General features: G+C 40.1%; 1 protein-coding gene and 1 pseudogene across 5 annotated transcripts in view; one reads left to right on the top strand and one right to left on the bottom strand.

Annotated features, from left to right (window-relative positions):
• Positions 1 to 18836, bottom strand: part of RAD54L2 (RAD54 like 2) — a 111382-nt gene that overhangs the window by 25149 nt on the left and 67397 nt on the right. For 4 of the 5 annotated variants that reach the window (XM_045990952.1, XM_045990956.1, XM_045990953.1 and 1 more), the window contains 4 exons: positions 3125 to 3326; positions 1804 to 1943; positions 1101 to 1217; positions 558 to 784 (listed from right to left, as the gene is read on the bottom strand). In XM_045990952.1, the coding sequence (XP_045846908.1) occupies positions 558 to 784; positions 1101 to 1217; positions 1804 to 1943; positions 3125 to 3326 (686 nt within the window). The remainder of the gene's footprint in view (positions 1 to 557; positions 785 to 1100; positions 1218 to 1803; positions 1944 to 3124; positions 3327 to 18836) is intronic. The other variant, XM_045990955.1, reaches the window with a different exon arrangement.
• LOC123932739 lies at positions 9777 to 10449 on the top strand (annotated as a pseudogene).

Raw genomic sequence — 18836 nt, 5'->3', positions numbered from 1 at the left:
CTTCTGGAACTACTTCCAGAATCAAATCAATTCCTAATTAAAGCACTGCCCTCCAGACAGCATCTCAATCAGACTTGCAGCGCTCACAGAGGAAGCTCAAGATCATGAAGCCAAGAGATATAGCACCTTCTACACAACAGGGCAAATGTAAGGCTTGGTCTTCCCATTCATCAGAAATCCTGAAGCACTGGGGCGCCTGGGTGATTCAGTTGTAAGTGTCTGCCTTTGGCTCAGGTCATGATCCCAGGGTCCTGGGATTGAATCCCACATAGGGCTCCCTGCTCAGTGGGAAGCCCGCTTTTCCCTCTCCCACTCCCCCTGCTTATGTTCCCTCTCTCTCTGTCAAATAAACAAGTAAAATCTTTTAAAAAAGAAAGGAAGAAAAAAGAAAAAGAGAAATCTTGAAACATCAAATGCTAGGAGGAAGGATCAGGCCTTTCCAATCGAGGCTCTAGGTACCGTACAAGTACTTCACAGGCTGTGATACTAAAAACCACCAGCAGGTGATGCTCTCAGCAAGGAAGCTGAAAGAAAACAAGAGTCAAGATTTGTGGTACCTGATGAGGTTTCACTGCCCGTGCCAACTGCGGGGCCAGGAAGACATTCTCCTCCTCTGGAGGGTGGTTCAGGTTGACGAGGACCCGCCCCAGAGCATCACGCTGGTTTAAGATGTCATTCACATGGGTGCCACCCTTCTCCTCCTCCTCATCCTCCTCACTGACAGACTCACTGCTGTCCACAATGTGCAGAGTGTCCTCTTCTCCAGAGCTCAGTTCAATAACTTCTGAGACAGCCAACAAAACAGAACAAAAACCCAGGGAGTGGAGAAAATTTACTGCTCATCACTAAAGCATTACAGCACGGCAAAAAAGTTACAACTTGTCATCACTTGTAAAGTTTTGAGTTTTATTATTTCCCTCTTCCAGCTTCAAGTTAAGACAAGGGAAAACCCTGCATTTACAAGGAGACTCAGGGACATTTGTCACAGTCAGACCCCAAACCCAATGGGTAAGGGCTGATTTCTATTTAGAGGTACAGCCAATTACTTAGGGTGGGCACTGAGTCAGGAGGAAGTGGAGGCACCTCTGGCTCAACCTTACCATCTCGACTGCTTTTTTCATCCTCACTGCCACTGCTGCTGTCCAAACAAATGACTTCCTGGGCAAGGACCCGAGGAGGCAGTTGGGGACCATCGCTTGCTCTTAAGACAATTTCCTCTGGGGAAGAAAAGATGGAAGGGAATGTCAAAACCACACTTAGCTGACCTAGCTTCCAAATGACTTATAGGCCTTCTTTCTTTGTTGCCCTCAAGGGAACTACCCCCTGAGGAGCGAAGTAAGAGGGTTGTCTCAAATACCTCAGTCCCCTTTTGAACTTCCCTTATCTTTAATGGTTCTTATCTCCTAGCGCCCACCTGACCACTAAAAAAGATCCTAATCCCTTGGCATGTTAAGATTCAAAGTTATGGGAGAAAAAATTTAAATAATATCAATCTGAGGAGTATATTAAAAACACACACATGCACATTTTTTTTTAAAGTACAGTCTATGCTCAAAGTGGGGCCTGAACTCACAACCTTGAGATCAAGAGTCCCATGTTCTACCCACTAAGCCAGCCAAGACCCCTGAGGGGTACATTTTTACCCATCTTAACTTTTAGATGTCTCTAATCATGTGCTCCTAAGAAACTGAATGACTTGAAAAGATTCCAGAGATACCACAGTCTTATTTCAGATCCACACTTCACCACTGTGTGTGCCCAAGGCCTCTTCTCCCTACACTTCTCGCCACTTCCACTGCTTACCAGGAAGGAACTCCAGGGGAACTGTAGGAATGGGGGCTGCGTAATCCTTCCTCTGCTGCTCCAAGCGTTTCCTTCTTTCCAACTCCTCCTGTTGTGCTGCTTTGGTAACTGGCTCCAACTGATCCTCTCGGAGCAGCTTTCTAAACATTACAAGAGTGAGCACTTGGATTGGTTTGAGATTTGGGCAATGTAATGTCAAGTTAAAGAGTTCACTGCTGAGCTCACAGATCTGAGGCATGAGGAAGAGAAGCCCCATCAGTCCCACATATCCATGCAAAAGGCAAGGTTTAAAAAAAAAAAAAAGTGGGAGGGACTTCCAGGTTCAGATGATTCTGGGCTAACATTTTTTCATATTATTTAACTTTCTGAGACAAGTCCCTGAAAACTCATCTTTGCACACAACAGATCAAGAGTAAAACAGAGTAATTTGTGATTTATCAAGGTGAAAAATAATATTAAAAAATAGAGTTGTTATGTGGGAAAGTAGGATTATAGATGATTCTGCCTTTATTTCCCAGAGTCTGAATAAAATTTTTAAGCTATCGTTACATTCAAAAACAAAAAAGATGGGCGCCTGGGTGGCTCAGTGGATTAAGCCGCTGCCTTCGGCTCAGGTCATGATCTCAGGGTCCTGGGATGGAGCCCCGCATCGGGCTCTCTGCTCCGCAGGGAGCCTGCTTCCTCCTCTCTCTCTGCCTGCCTCTCTGCCTACTTGTGATCTCTCTCTCTGTCAAATAAATAAATAAAATCTTTAAAAAAAAAAAAAAAAAGATAAGGGTAGGAGGAGAAAAAGATCTCATTGATCTCCTTTCAATGGGAAAAGAAGGAAGGGCTGTAACAGAAGGAAGGGCTGTGGGGGATTTGGACAGTTAAGGAAGCTCACATCTTCCATTCACTTAGCTCAAGGAAAAAGCCCTGCTTTGGACCAGAGAGTTCCCAGCCAACTGAAGCTGAGTTCTAAGAAAATGAGAATTCAACTTCTTTGATCTCCTCCTGTTTAGAAACATAAGGGAACGTAAGGGAAAAATAAAGGAAAAAACAGAGTCCAGCCAGAGCACTCTCTCATACTTGGACTGTCCCCAGGGTCTCCAGAGAGTAGGAAACTCCCCAGCATAGCCTGAGTGCCCGCCACATTTGCCCCACAATGTCTGACAGCCTGGGGCAGTCACAGCTATTAACTGGGGAACACAGCTTACATTTTTCTTCTTTGGAAAGGGGACTCTCCTGCTCAAACCAGTGCTGCTACTGACAGCCTTCAAATGAAGGTAATACCTCTCCTCCTTCCCTTCTCCCTTCTCCTCTCACCCTAAGCACAACTCACCGTATGTTTCTCCTCATATGGGAGGGCTTCTGAGCTCTCTTCTTTTTGGGGTCCTCGGAGGCTAGGCTCTTGCCTTGGGGGCGCCTAAGCTGCTCTGAAGGCTCAGACTGAGATGAGGTAGTTGAAGTGCACCGCGGTGGCCGCTGCCCATCTTCCTCCAGCTGGGCACATTCAGTGCCACACATGTCTTCCAGGGATGGGTCTGAAAAGACAAGGAGGCAGAGGTACAGGGAGTAACTGTTATGGGGAGAAAAGTGGGTTTTGATGCAGGCACACCTGGGTTCAAATCTCAATTCAACAACTTATTAGCTGGTAAGTTAAAGCAATGACTTACGGCTCTCTGAATCTCAGTGAACTGATCTATAAAATGAGAATAGTGATGCCTACATTTCAGAGTTGTTATGAAGACTAAATCATCTCCTCATGTATGTGCATGTGCATGTGTGCATGTCTAGAACCAAGCCTGCTCCAGGGCAGGCTCACAACGAATAATAGCCATCACTCTTGCTAAATTTAGCACTCTGATCAGAGTGAGGAAGCTTCATGGCCTCAGAATGCTCTGAAAGGGACAAGAAGTTGCAAATACAGCTCACACTCACTTGCATCTCATCTGCCAACAAAGGGAATATTCCTCCTTTTGATGTCTTAAGTATTCACTCCTTCAATTCACTGGCCAGTCAATAAGGGCTTACAACATGGCAAACACTGTCCAAGATGCTTCAAGGATGTTTATATGACTTCTTCCTTGCAAGGAGTTTGTTTTCTAGACATAAATAAGCAAGGTGTGCTAAACACCACAGGAAGGTTACCTGATCTAAAGAACTTAAAAATATAAGACATCCTTTCTCGAGCCAGAGATAATTAAGATAATCAAGAATAATTGCCTTAGGGTCACAGGAATATGAAAGACAATACTTTGTGGTGTGACCACACATGGAATTACATGAGAAGTAAAATATGTGAAGCCTTGAAAGGTGAGAATGTCTAAAGGTACTGCCTTGAGGGAAGGGAGAAAAGGAGGAAATTTCTGGCAGAGGAATGTCATTTGTGGCATCAAACACTGACAAGGACTAGGGCTGGCGTAGGAGAGTCCATGTGCATACCCGTCTTCCTCAGTCTGCTGAGCAGCATTCTGTTTACGGGATGGGCGGGCTTTGACAGTCACATAGATCATAAGCTTGTCTCCAAATCCACCAGAGCCTCCCAGATAAAAGAAGCAAGCAACTAAAAAGTCTTTCCCAAAGGTAAGAGCAATTTAAAGCTAGAACATAAATGCTGTAACTGAGATGCGCTGATCAATGCCACTTGGATCTCAGGCAGAAAGGACTCAGGAAGTCGGGGGTTTTGGTGGGATAATTTTTATTTGTTTTTAACTAAACTTTAAAGATGTGCTTATTTATTTTAGAGAGAGAAAACATGAGGTGGGGGGCAGAGGGAGACAGAGAGAGACTCTCAAGCAGACTCCACTCTGAGCACGGAGCCTGATGTGTGGCTTGATCCTATGACCCAAGATCACAACCTGAGCTGAAGTCAAGAAATGGATGCTCCACAAAGCATACCACCCAGGCACCCCATGCTGTTAACTTAACTCGAAACTTTATTTGGGTTTCACCAGTTTTCCACTAATGTCCTTTTTCTGCTATAGGATTCCATCCAGGATATCATTTGCATCTAGCTCTCATGCCTCAGTCTCTCTAAACTGTGGCAGTTTCTCTTCCTTTCATGACCTTGACAGTTTTTTGAAAAGTACTGGTCAGGTGTTTCGCAGACTGTCCCCTAATTTGAGCATCAGATGTTTTCTCATAATCAGAATGGAGTTATGGTTTGTGGGGGAAGAATACTGCAGAAGTAAAGAAGAAGTAAAGTATGATGAGAAGGATACTCATCACATCTTATCAGGATACATGCTATCATGTATCATATTACTGGTGATATTAACCTTAATCACTTGTTTGAAGTTGTGTCTGCCAGATTCTTCCACTATAAAATCACTATTTTCCCCTTTCCGTATTTTAGAAGCAAATCACTAAGCCCAGGCACAATCAAGGGAAAGAGAATTAAGCACTATTTCCTGAGAGGGGGCATCAGAGAATTTCTGGACACATGTCAAAATCACATGCAAATATTTGGGGTGGTAGGGGACTGTGAGGTTTTGAGAATGCAAATATCCAGTTTCTTAAAATTTACCCACTCATTTTAACATTCATCAGTGGATCTTACCTTGAGAAATTATTACTGTGGTGTTCTAACAGTGGTTTTCTATTTCCCTCTTCACGTCAACATCCATTATTTGGAATTCTTCTGTAAGGAAGATCTGTCCCTTCTCCCTCATTTATATATTCAACATTTATTTATAAATAAATCAATATTTATATCAATATATAAATATTTATTTATATCAGTATGGACTCAGGTGCCAATGGGGTAAGAAACACTGAACACTGTAGGCTTTGGTAAAGGGAGACAGTGTTGCCATAGACTTCAGTGAGTGAACCAGTAAGCCAATGTCCCCAAACAAAAAGACAGACATATCATGGGTCATCATCATATGCACCTAATCACCAAAAAATAACATATCATCAGCCAGTGGCCAAGTCACAAAAATCCCAAGTGTTCCAGATACTCCATCACTGCTTATCTTCTGTGGCTTGGTATATAACCCCTATTGCCATTGTGGGCTCCTTATGGTCTCTTTTACATGGATGTCAGGTTCTAGAACAGCACGGAGTTGGGGACTAACATTTCCTGAGAGATAACCGAGCATAGGGGTTCATTATGGAAACTGAAACCGGACTTCTGGGATATGAACACCTGCTGTCTCTTATCTGCTCCTCAATTATAAAAAGGGAGTAACAACTGTCATGCTATTCCTCAGCCTGACAGTTGAGAAGATGGTTATGTGAGAGCCTAGACGACGTGCTGGAACTATGTTCAGCACATAGTAAACACCATATAAAACAGCTGCTGCTTTTCCTAGGACTACTCCCATTCTAGCTACAAGGAATGAGTTTCGTTTCTTATCTCCCTTCTTACAATAATGGCAAGGTGAATTTTGCTCCCCTCATTCTAAATTTGAGAAACCAACACCCTAAAAAGTTAAAAAAAAAAAAAAAGGAAGAAAGAAAGAAAGAAATAGCTTGCCTGTGGCTATATAGGAAACAAGCAGGAAAACAGAAGCAGAGAGTTAACAGAATAAGCTTCATGGTCAGGCAATGCTAGTGCTGAATCCTGGCTCTGTCACTTACTTACTAGCTCTTTGTTCACGGGTTCAACTTTTCTGAGCCATAGTTCCCCCACATCTGTAAAATGGGGATGTCAAAAGCTCTCTTAGGGAAAATGTTCTTCTTTAAACCCAGGTCCTACCACACTCTGTGGAACTTCATACTCCTGACCACACTGAACAGTCCAGGAACAAACAAAGCAACAGGGCTTAGTCAGCCATGCTGGGGAGCAGTATTTACTTATGTGGAAAATTCAAACCTTAACTGTATATCTTACTAAAAGATCAGAAATAAGAAAGCAAAAGGAGATGCAGAAATGATACAACCTGCATCGTTCTCACAAAATGAGTGTTTCTTACAAATACACATTTGCATGTGTGAACACATGTACACACACACACACACACACACACACACACACCAGCCACATGGGACTGTAGACCACATCTTCATTCTAAATCTCCACATGAGACTACCACAAACTAGCCACTGCTGCCTCTCCTGCCACTTGCCTTTTAGTTTAGCCTAACACACATAGGAGCATTTGATTACCAGGCCCTGTACCAAGGCACAATGGAATGGTCCAGATGGGGAAACATGTGAGGTAAGCACCTAACAGCAACAACACTTGGGGAAAGGATACCCAATCCAGCCTTGCCTAGGGCTGGGTAAGGGGGGCAGAGTGCTTCCTTGCAATAGGTGAAACCTGGGTTTAATCTAGTATAATAAGTAGGCACCAACTAGTAAAGGGAAAGAAAGAACATTCTGAGCATATATAGGAACATAAGCAAAAGGAATAGATACTTTAGACAAGGAGGAATAGTTGGGAAAACACATGCAGTTCAATACCGGCTAAAATTAATTAGGCAGATCAGCAGCAAGAAGGGCCTTCCGACCCAGCAACCACTTCCCTGTCTCTACTCAGGAGCCCCTCAACCAAGGCAGACTGAGGTGTAGACTCAAGATCCTTCCTAGATGCCGGCACAGATGTCAACCCCTGTCCCAGGGAGGACTACTTTCAAGGCCCTTTCTTCTTAGCCTTCTACATTCTACTGACAACTGTTTGGGCAGGGAGAGGAAGCTAATGTGGCCAATGTAAAATGTGGGGCTGGAGGGGGATAGTGGGTGTGGACATGTGTGCACAAATGCACACACACTCACAGGTGAGTACCAGGGGTGATTCACTCTCCTGCAGCAGCAGTGGAAGTAGCTTCCTTGGCCCTCACACTGAGACCACTGGAAGTTTCTAGGTATCTACCTAAAACTTAGGTATCTACTTGCTTTTTGAAGAGCAAAGGGGAACTGGCTAAGAGAGGCACCAAACAAAGAAATGTTCATAAGGGGACAAGGCAATACCACTAACAGAAGCAAGATATTAAAACATCACAGCCCCTTCTCTGTTACCACAGGATCCACAGCAGGCCTTTTACAAAAGGCCTCTCAAAGACACCAAGAGTTCGGGCTGACAAGAAGCACTGGGAATGCAACATGAGCCTTGGCTTGTGGACATCTTCTACCCACTGAGAAAGTAAGGTGCTACTGCTTGTGTGTCCAGCCAGACATGAGAACTGAAAGAGAAGCTCCAAAGGGCTACCCTCCCCTCAAACGGTCCTCTCCTATTTCCACCTGAAGCACTGTAACAGGAAAGGTCAGCAATTCTGTTTTCCTTAAGAAGAACTACCACTGCTTCAGGGCCCCCACCCCTCCAAACAGCTAATACTTCCATGGCATTGTCACATAATATTACTGTCACCTCTCTCCTAACTCACAGTCCTCAATTCTTCCCTCTTAAAGGGGGAGGCTATCATATTCTTCCTCCCAAAGGAAGATCTGGGTGGATAGCCGAGTCCCTAAGAGGAGGCATCTCTTGCTAAATGGCTACTTCCACCAAAACTGCAGCTTGCCCTACACAATTACACTTGAGGCTGGGTTGGCACACCTCAGCTTGGTGTTTCACTAGGTCCTCTGACCTGGTTCTGATAACGAAATTTGATGTTCTCCTGGCCTTAAGGCCTTTTGTTTCTATTTCAAAAGCAAATTTATTGAGTAACCACTTGGAGGAACAGTTGGAAGCAAGGTTAGAAAGTAGGCAGATAGGACAGAGTCAGAGTATACAGGGCAGGACAAGGGGTCTGAATTTGATCTATTGGGTACTGGGAATTTGTTGCCAACTGTTCTACCTCCTTTTTCTGGTTTCTGCCTTGCAGAGTGTGATGTTTCTGGGAGGAGGAAGAAAAGAATCTGATAACCTTTCAATATTACAGACAAATTCACAGTCAAACATTCCAACTTATAAGGTCTAGCTTTGAATTCCTGTCTGACCCAGGGTTGAATGTGGCCAAGTACAGTAGCAATTTTTAAATGATTATAGTATATACAGTTCTCATGTACACTTAGTTCAGACACAGGTTTCCCCTTTACATAGAGGCTAGAGGTCTAAATCAGCTCCTTACCAACCAGTATTCTTTGAATTAATCTTCAGCTTCTGGATTCAACAACTACTGTTTACTTGTTAAAGGGCTTTAGTTTATAGATGTACTAATATTTAAGGTTTGTTGTCGTGTAAGTTAATGTTTTACAAGTGCTTCATTGCTGCTTCATGATGCTTATTATGAACTTTCTGGTTTTTACATAACGTTATAATATATACCACATCTTAAATTATTCTTAAACTATTACTTCAAAATTTCTATAATTAATTCTTTCCCAATTCAAAATGTGACTTTCCAGTACATGCTCTTTTGTATCTTCTGAAAAATGAACCATGTGAATATACAACCTATTATCAAAATCATTAATTTAACTTTCAAAGACAGTCCTCCCTAAAATTCTGGCATATAATCTACCAAACGCCGCTAAAGAAAGAGAGAAAAGGATCAACAAGGAGATAGAGAGACATGTGGCTTAAAAGTAAATGATTATTACCACCCAAATTCAGGATCATAGAATCAGATCTGGTGGCAAATACCTCTGAACTTTCTCCTTCACGTGAGCCAGTTGTGCGTAGCGATCACCAGAGTTATATAAACACCAACGAACACTTACATAAGCTTCTCAGGAATGAGTTATGAACATCATCACGACAAATATGACTAGGCAAACGAGGAACAATGCAAGAAAAATCTCTAAGTTTCACTCATTGGGGGTATAAGGTACACTTTCAGGGGCCTCTCTCTTCTTCCCATCTAATCCCACTATACAAACAAAGCTCAGTGAATTCCAAGTCTTACCAGATGGTGCCTGATGTGATGCAAAAGGATGTATACACCACAACTATTATGTGCGTGTGCCAAAACATTACTTTAATCTCAACACACCTGGAGATCTCACTACTGGTTTGCAAAAATACAGGGAAGAAGGACCATGTTGACAGACTGGAGTGGCCAATGGAGATGGCTGACACTCTGTTCTGAGGAGCGACCAGCAGTGTGATGGAGCAGGCCAGGGACCACTTACACCTGAGATAGACTACAGAACGGCATGTACCAGAGGTGGAAGTCCAAGTCAAACACAGAAGGACAGCCTCCCTGAGCAGCCAAGAGTGTCATCTGAACCCGAAGCAATTTCAGCAGCAGCCAGTACCTATAGTGGGTTTCCAGGCAAACTGAGGTCTTCTTAGCTGAGACACTAAGACATGGTAAAAGCAGTATTAGAACATGCAGATGGCTGATTTCCAAGCAAAAAAACCAGTATATAATGTACTGATGTATCTGAATCAGACAATGTAATAAAGATAATATCCATGATTTTTAGAAAACAAAAGAATTATGTTAAATTTGTTAAGCAAGACCATAAGGATGCAATCAGCAAAATCTAGAAATGTATGAAACTAGAGTAACAAGTGAATCCTTTTCTTCTGCAAATAAATTGCAAGGAAAAAAAGAACACCAAAATCTGAGAAAAATTCAGATTAAAGAGATTTGAAAGACAAATGAACTAAATGTGGGATTTATAGGGATTTTAATGAAATAACAGTAAAAATAATCTTTAAAAGATAATCAGGGATTATCCACATATTTCATGATATAAGGAATTATTGATTCAAAATACTGAGGTGTGATAATGGTATTGTGTTTATTTTTGGTTTTGCTTCTAGGACTTTAATGCTAGAAGATAGAGTAAAAACACTCTGAAGTTTACAGATAAAAGGTTACAACTTTAAGGATCTACTTTCAAATAATCCAAGGTTGGGGTGGGGGGGGGGACAAATGAAACCAGACTAGCCTTATATTTACAAATACTGAAGAGAATACTGGGAATACAGGGCTCATTTTACTACTGTCTCTTTTTCTATTTCATTTGAGATTTTCCAGAATAAAACTTCACGACTGTTTTAATTTTAGAAGTCTTAACAGAAGATAAAATATAATAAGCACAAATCTCTAAACTATTTATATCTCAACTTTTCCACATTTGTTAATATATATGCACATATTTTGCACCGGTAACCAATGAATACACATCATTTTGTGTTCTGTTTTGGTCACATGTTACATACATATAAATATTTCTTTGACATAGTGACATGGTCCACATACTCATCATTTTAATGAAGGGTATCAGTATATCACAAAATGCTTTGTCATTCAGGCTATTTCTTAGTTTTTATTTGTATCTATAGTGGAATAAATATCTTTGTACAAATTATTTTTTCCTTTGATTTAGTTATTTGGGGTACAATCCATTACAGCTGGGGAAATGAGCAAAGAGTTTAAATGTTCCAATATTGGTAAACTTTTTCTATAATAACCCTGATAGTAAAAACTTCGGGTTTTGTGGGTCATAGGTCTCTGTTATAACTACTCAACTTTACCAGAGCAGCTCAAAAGCAGCCATACATAAACACATAAGTGAAAAAGAATAGCTGTGTTCCAGCACAATTCCGTTTACAAAAACAGGGAAAAACAATTCTGAAAAACTACAAAGGAGGACACACACTTCCTGATTTCAAAACTTACTACGAAGCTACTATAATTAAAACAATGTGGAACAGGCATAAAGACAGCCATATAAACAACTGAAAAGGGACAGAGAGCACAGAAATAAACCCTCACATATATGGTCAAGGGATTTACAACAAGAGTACCAATACCATTCACTGGAAAAGGACAGTCTTCTCAGTAAGCAGTGCTGGGAAAGTCAAATACCCATATGCAGAGGAATGAAATTGGATCCTTACTTTATACCATATACAAAAATTAACTAAAAAATGGATCAAAGATCTAAATGTAAAACCTAAAAATTATATAAAACTTAGAAGAAAAAGTAAGGGGAAAACTTGATGACACTAGATTTGGCAATGATCTCTTGGATAGGAAACAAAAGGGACAGCAATAAAAGAAAAAAAAAAGACAAAATAGACTTCATGAAAACTTAAAATTGTGGGCATGAAAAGACACTATCAAGAGAGTGGAAAGACAACTCATGGATTGGGAATAAATATTTGCAAGCCATGTATCAAATGAGGGATTAATATCCAGAATATATAAAGAACTCCTAAGACTCAACAACAAAAACCAAACTGATTCAGAAATGGCAAAGGATATAAACGGACATTTCTCCAAAGAAGATCTATAAATGGCCAATAAGCACCTGAAAAGATGCTTAAAATCACTAATCATTAGGGAAACATAAATCGACACTACAATAACATATCATCTCAAAGCCATATAGGATGGCTATAACCAAAAAAAAAAAGAGCCAGCATTAGCATGAATGTGGAGAAATTGGAACCCTTGAGCACTGTTGGCAAGAATGTACAATGACACAGCTGCTATGGAAAACAGTATGGCAATCCCTCAAAAAGTTAAAACATGGGATTGCCATATGATCCAGCCATTCCAATTCTGGATGTATACTCGAACTGACAGTAGGGTCTTGACATGACATACAGCTGTGTTCTATAGAATCATTATTTATAATAACTAAGATGTGGAAACAACCTAAGTATCCACTGATGCATGAAGGGATAAGCAAAACATGACATATACAAACAATGGAATAGTATACAGCTTTTAAAAAGGAAGGAAATTCTGACACATGCTACAGCATGAGTGAATCTTGAGGACATTATAGTAAGTGAAATAATTCAGTCACAAAAAGACAATATATGATTCCATCTATATGAGGTACTTAAGGTAGTTAAAATCATAAAGACAAAAAGTATTATGGTAGTTCCCAAGGGCTAGGAAGAAAAAGTAATGGAGGGATGATTTGATGGGTACAGAGTTTCAATATAGGATGATAAAAAAGTTTTGGTGATGGATAGTGGTGACAGTTGCAGAACAATGTAAATTTACTTAATGCTACTAAATTCTACACCTTAATATGGCTAAAACAGGGTGCCTAGGTGGCTTAGTCAGTTGTTCATCCTACTCTTGATCTCAGCTCTGGTCTTGATCTCAGGGTCATGAGTTCAAGCCCTGTGGTGGGCTCCACGCTGGGCATAAAGCCTACTTTAAAAATACAAAATTAAAATGGCTAAAATGGTAAAATTTTTAAAAATATTTTTATTTTCTTATTTGACAGAGAGATCACAAGCAGGCAGAGAGGAAAGTGGGGTGGGGGGAGCAGGATCCCCGCTGAACAGAGAGACCAATACAGGGCTCAATCCCAGGACCCTGAGATCATGTCCTGAGCCAAAGGCAGAGGCTTAACCCACTGAGCCACCCAGGTGCCCCTAAAATGGTAAATTTTATGTTATACATATTTTAGCACACACAGTTGGCTTAGTCTTTATGCTAAGTTAAAGAAGTCTGACACAAAAGGTCTCATATTGTATAATTCCATTTATAGAAATGTCCAGAACAAGTAAATCTCTACAGACAGAGGTAGGCTAGTAATTGCCAGGGACTGAGAGAGAGGATAATGGGAGTGACTGCTTATGGATAAGGGGGTTTTGGGGTGATGAAAAATGTTCTGAAGTTAAACAGTGTGATGATTCAACAACTTTGATATACTAAAAATCATTGAATTGTACACTTCAAAATGATAATTTATACCTCTATAAGAATATATACATATTTTTAAATGTTGGCTTGGTGCTTCTCCTTCCAGCAAAGGTGGAATAGCTTGAGGCAAACCAACACTTGTACTAAGAAGAGCTAGAAATATGTTATCAAATTTAAAAACCACCACCACAACAAAGCCTTTTGAAGGCACTGAAGAGATGCTGAAAGGACCAGAAGTAGAAGGGACAAGATTCCAGAGAAAGGGAAATCAAGAAGAGATGAGCCAGCATTCTACTGCCATTTATTCCCCTCTTCCACCAAGTCTGGTTGCTGGGACAAGGTGAGAGTCACCCAAACAGAAGGCCGTTAATAAGAAGCAAAGAAACCAGAAGACCTTTGGCAATTTCATTGGACTAAAAAGACAAAACTTGAAGACATGAGGGACCATCAGCCTGGTGAAATGGGAAAGGCAGAAGTGAGCCAAAAATTCAGTTTATTTCCATTCAAGTCATTTAATTCACTCTAAAGCTGAGTGAGATGGGAGGTTGAAAAGCTAAGAAGAAAACCACTGAAAAGTAGAGCTGATGTTTCTGTAATCTTGGGGTGCAGAGAAGATAAGGATTAGAATTTAGGAACCATCAGAGCAGATGCCCCAGTGAACATCCTGACTCTCAGCTGGAACTTACAGAATGGCTACACTCTAGAAACAGGAGTGTGCCAGAAGTAAAAAAAAATCTCTTAAACTATGATCAGCATTTATTCAGCTTTATCCTGCTGGATTAAGGTGATCAGCCCCATTATATGTACTTAGAAGAGGAAAAAGAAACCTTCTCTAAAGATACTATCTATAGGGGCGCCTGGGTGGCTCAGTGGGTTAAGGCCTCTGCCTTGGGCTCAGGTCATGATCCCAGGGTTCTGGGACTGAACCCCGCGTCGGGCTCTCTGCTCAGCAGGGAGCCTGCTTCCTCCTCTCTCTCTGCCTGCCTCTCTGCCTGCTTGTGATCTCCGTCTGTCAAATAAATAAATAAAATCTTAAAAAAAAAAAAAAAAAAGGATACTATCTATAGCCTCTATAAGTTTTTATATATATACTGTCCAGCACTCAATGAAAAATTACCAGCTATGCCAGGAGACAAAATCAAATGATCAAAAACTAAGAGGGACAAAGAGACAACAGAATCAGAATCACTGGTGATCTAGATACTACAAAATAAGAAACAACTGATAAAACATGTAAAAAAAAAAAAAAGAAATGGAGAAAATAAATGAAAGGATAATGTCACCAGATAATTAGATAATATATTTTATCAGATAATCTGGATGTCACCAGATAATCAGAATATATATTAATCAATTCTCACTGATACATGAAATTTAAGGAAAAAAAAACCAGAGGATCATAGGGCAAGAGCAGAAAAAGTAGAACAAGATAAAACCAGAGAGGGCGGCAAATCATAAGAGACTCTTAATCACAGGAAACAAACTGAGGGTTGCTGGAGGGCGGTGGGTGGGAGGATGGGGTTACTGGACAATAGATATTAAGGAGGGCACATGATATACTGTGCACTGGGTATTATATAAAACTGGTGAATCATGAATCACTGGCCTCTACCTCTGAAACCAATAATATATGCTAATTAATTGAATTTAAATTTTAAAAATAAATTTAAAAAAAGAAAAAAGCAAAGGCATATTCTAGAAACAATATATATAGTAAGTGGAATCAAGAAGCTCTATGGATTATAGGTACGATAAACAGAAAAAAACAAAAACAATAAAAAAGAATTCCTAGGGAGATTATATAGCAAAAGTGTTGAAAACTAATAACGAAAAAAAATTGTATAAGCAGTCATGAGTGGGGGAGAACACAATACCTTCAAAGGAGCAACAATAACAATGGATTCTTGAGACCTGAAAAGACACTAGAAGACGATGGAAAGTGTCTAAGCTTTTTTAAAGAAAATAACTGGCAATCTAGAATTTTGCACCAGCTAATACATCACTCAAAAACGAGGGCAAAATAAAGCAACTTTCAGACAAACAACACACAGCTTAAATTTGTTGCCAAGAAACATACCCAAAAACAAATACCAAAGACAGAGAGAAAATAATCTCAGACAAAAAACAGAAATGAAGGAGGGAATGAAAAACAACAAAAAGGCAAGTGCTCCTAACCATTTCTAATTGGCATTGCTTGATTTGATGTTTGGTCAAATAAACTCCTAAAAATTAAAAAGAACAACAAAAGGTCTATGTGTGGAAAATATAAGTACTGACTAGAGAAAAACATTTTGTGGCACTTAAAATATGTAGAATTAAAATAAGGATATATAACATAAAACGCAGGAAAGATGTAATCATTTAAAATGTTCTAAGGTGGGGCATCTGCATGGTACAGTTGGTTAGCATCTGACTCTTGGGTTTCGGCTCAGGTTGTGATCTCAGGGTGATGAGACAGAGCCCCACAACAAGCTCCACAGAATCTGCTTAAGATTTTGCTTAAGCACAGTGTCTGCTTAAGATTCTCTCTCCCTCTCCCTCAGCCCTTCCTGCTCGTGCTCTCTCTCTCTCTCCCCCAAATAATCTTAAAAGATTAAAAGTTCTAAGATTCCAATATAGTTGGGGAAGTAATAAAAGCAATGATTCATATTAGATCAGTATGCATACTGTAATCTAGGGTAGCCACTAAAAGCATGGTAAAAGACTGTATAACTAACAAGCCTATATATAGGGAGAAAACTGAATCATCAAAAAACCAAAAAATAAAACAAAACAAAAAATAAACCCCACAAAAAACAAAAACAAAACAAACTTGATTCATCTTTTTCTAATAAACAAGATAGAAGATGAGATAGAAAATAAATACCAAGATGATAAATTTTAACACAACTATATCAATAATTACATTAAATACAAATCAACTAAAGGTTACAATTGGAAGACTAAAGCTGTCAGACTGGATTAAAAAAAGCAAACCCAACTAAGCGGTGCTAGCATGAGAAACAAATTAAATAATAGGAAAAAAGCAGAAAGAGAATAGAAAAAAAAGTAGAAAAAAGATGTTAACTAAAAGCTGACATATCTATACTAATATCAGGTGAAAGAGACATTAAGGTAAGAAGCATAATAGAAATAAACAGGGATGTTTCATAATGACAAAAGGTCAACGTACAAAAAAGGCATAGCAGTATCAAATCTATACGCACACAATACCTTAGCCTCAAAATACATCAAAACTGAAAGAAATACAGAAATCTATAATCATAATGAGAGACTAACATGCCTCTTTCAAGAATAAAATTCAACAAAAATACCAGTAAGGCCATAGAAGAACTGAATGAAACAATTAACAAACCTGAATTAACAAACATATTTAGAACACTTCATTTAGAACAATCATTCTTTTCAACAGCTTATGTATGCATCATTTATCAAAACTGCTCTTTACTGCACCACAAAGCAAACAACAACAAATTTCAAACATGTGAAATCATTCAGAGTATGTATATGGCCACAGTGAGAGCAAAACAGAGATACTAGAAGTCTAGCCATGCTAGGGAAAGAGCAATGTCAGGGAAACTGGAGAGTGCTAGACTTACCAGAGTTGAAAGTTCTCATTAACATCTTTTTTTTTTAAGATTTTATTTATTTATTTGACAGAGAGAGAATCACAAGTAGGCAGAGAGGCAGGCAGAGAGAGAGAGGAGGAAGCAGGCTCCCTGCTGAGCAGAGAGCCCGATGCAGGGCTCGATCCCAGGACCCCGGGATCATGACCCGAGCCGAAGGCAGAGGCTTTAACCCACTGAGCCACCCAGGCGCCCCCAAGTTCTCATTAACATATTATATAACACCTCTACCAACCAGCTGAGACAAAAGAAAGGCTGTCCCTAGGAGTAAGAACCTCTCTAGAGTGAGACCTATATATATTACATCCTCCCTAACAAAGCCTAAAACCAAGCCCTGACATGGTCTGCAAGAAGACAGAATTTAGAGATTGAGTCCTACCAAATTAGATTGGGAAATACCTTGGGCTTTTCACAGATTGGTCCTGAAATGGCATAAAACCAAGGCTTCACAAGTTCAAGGGGATCAATCAGTAATGAAATGCCTGCTAAACTTAAAATGAACACTTTTTAGAGGAAGATAACAGAATGCAGAGCCTCTACAATATATTATGTGCAAAGACCATTTTATTTAATCAAAAGTCACCAGATACACAAAGAAACAGGAAAAAAACATCCATAGCCAAGAAAAGTTCAATCAAGAGACATCTAGGAGTGCCTGGCTATCTCAGTAGTAGAGCTTGCAACTCTTGATTTCGGGGTGGTGACTTCGAGCCAAAATGGGTTCAGAGCTTAGTTGAGGAAGGGAAGAAGGGAGGGAGGGGAAACCTTGATGGCCTAGATGTTAGGACTGTGAGCAGTAACCATGAGAAACAATAAATGTTACTGTCTTAGATTACTTAAGTTTTGGGGAAACTTATGACATAGTGTTAGTAACTGAAACAGAAACTCAGTACTTGGGGTATATAAAAATTAAAAATTCAATAAAAAATTTAAACTATGGCCTCATGTTTGGGGTCAAGTGGTGAGTGGAAGCTAGTGAGGAGACTGGTCATAAAAGCCCAAAAGGCCTCAAGGAGATTATAGAGGAAGGTTTAAAGGAAAATATTATAGGACGCTAAAGGAAAAAAAACACTGTTTCATAAAGTTTAGCAACTCTATCACCAGCAGTAACATGGAAAATTAATGAGGCACCTGGCTGAGTCCATTAAGTGTCTGACTTCAGCTCAGGTCATGATCGTAAGGTCCTGGGATTGGCCCACACTGGGCTCCACGCTCAGCAGGGAGTCTGCTTGTCCCTCTCTGCCCCTCCCCCTGCTCATGCACACAGTCCCACTTATGCACACACTCCTATAAAAAAAATGAAAATTGAGATCAAATCCTGGGTAGACCCGTTAAGATCCTTTGTTATGATCTCAGAATTTAAAGTAGTGCTTCATAGACCTGTTCAGACAAAAGGCCTCCTAAAGATTTTGCAGACATGCCTAGCAGATCTTCTCTGTTAAAAAACAAAACTTAGGGGCACCGGGTGGCTCAGTGGGTTAGGCCTCTGCCTTCAGCTCAGGTCATGATCCCAGGGTCCTGGGATTGAGCCCTGCATTGGGCTCTCTGCTCGGCAGGGAGCCCGCATCCCCCTCTATCTCTGTTCGCCTCTCTGCCTACTTGTGATCTCTGTCAAATAAATAAAAAATAAAATCTTAAAAAAAAAAACACACAAAAAAACTCAGAACAATTTTAGAGTATTATCTTATACCAGCCTCCCAGGAGAGCTAACCAGAAAAGAAATTATCTTGGAGAGATTTGTGAGTATAGCTTTTGTCTAATGAAGTGGATTTTATTCTGATACACAAAATATATCTGTATTTTGATATACAAAAGAAATGTATAAGCCTGAAATGGAAGAGATAAAAACAATACAAAATGAAAAAAGGGTTTGGACCCTCAAACTTCTAGAGGCAGTCAGCAAGCTGGGGTTCAA

This window comes from Meles meles, chromosome 20 (assembly GCF_922984935.1).
Source record: "Meles meles chromosome 20, mMelMel3.1 paternal haplotype, whole genome shotgun sequence".
Taxonomy (NCBI): domain Eukaryota; kingdom Metazoa; phylum Chordata; class Mammalia; order Carnivora; family Mustelidae; genus Meles; species Meles meles.
The sequence above is the reverse complement of the archived record's forward strand: the minus strand, read 5'-3'. Positions and strand labels throughout refer to the sequence as shown.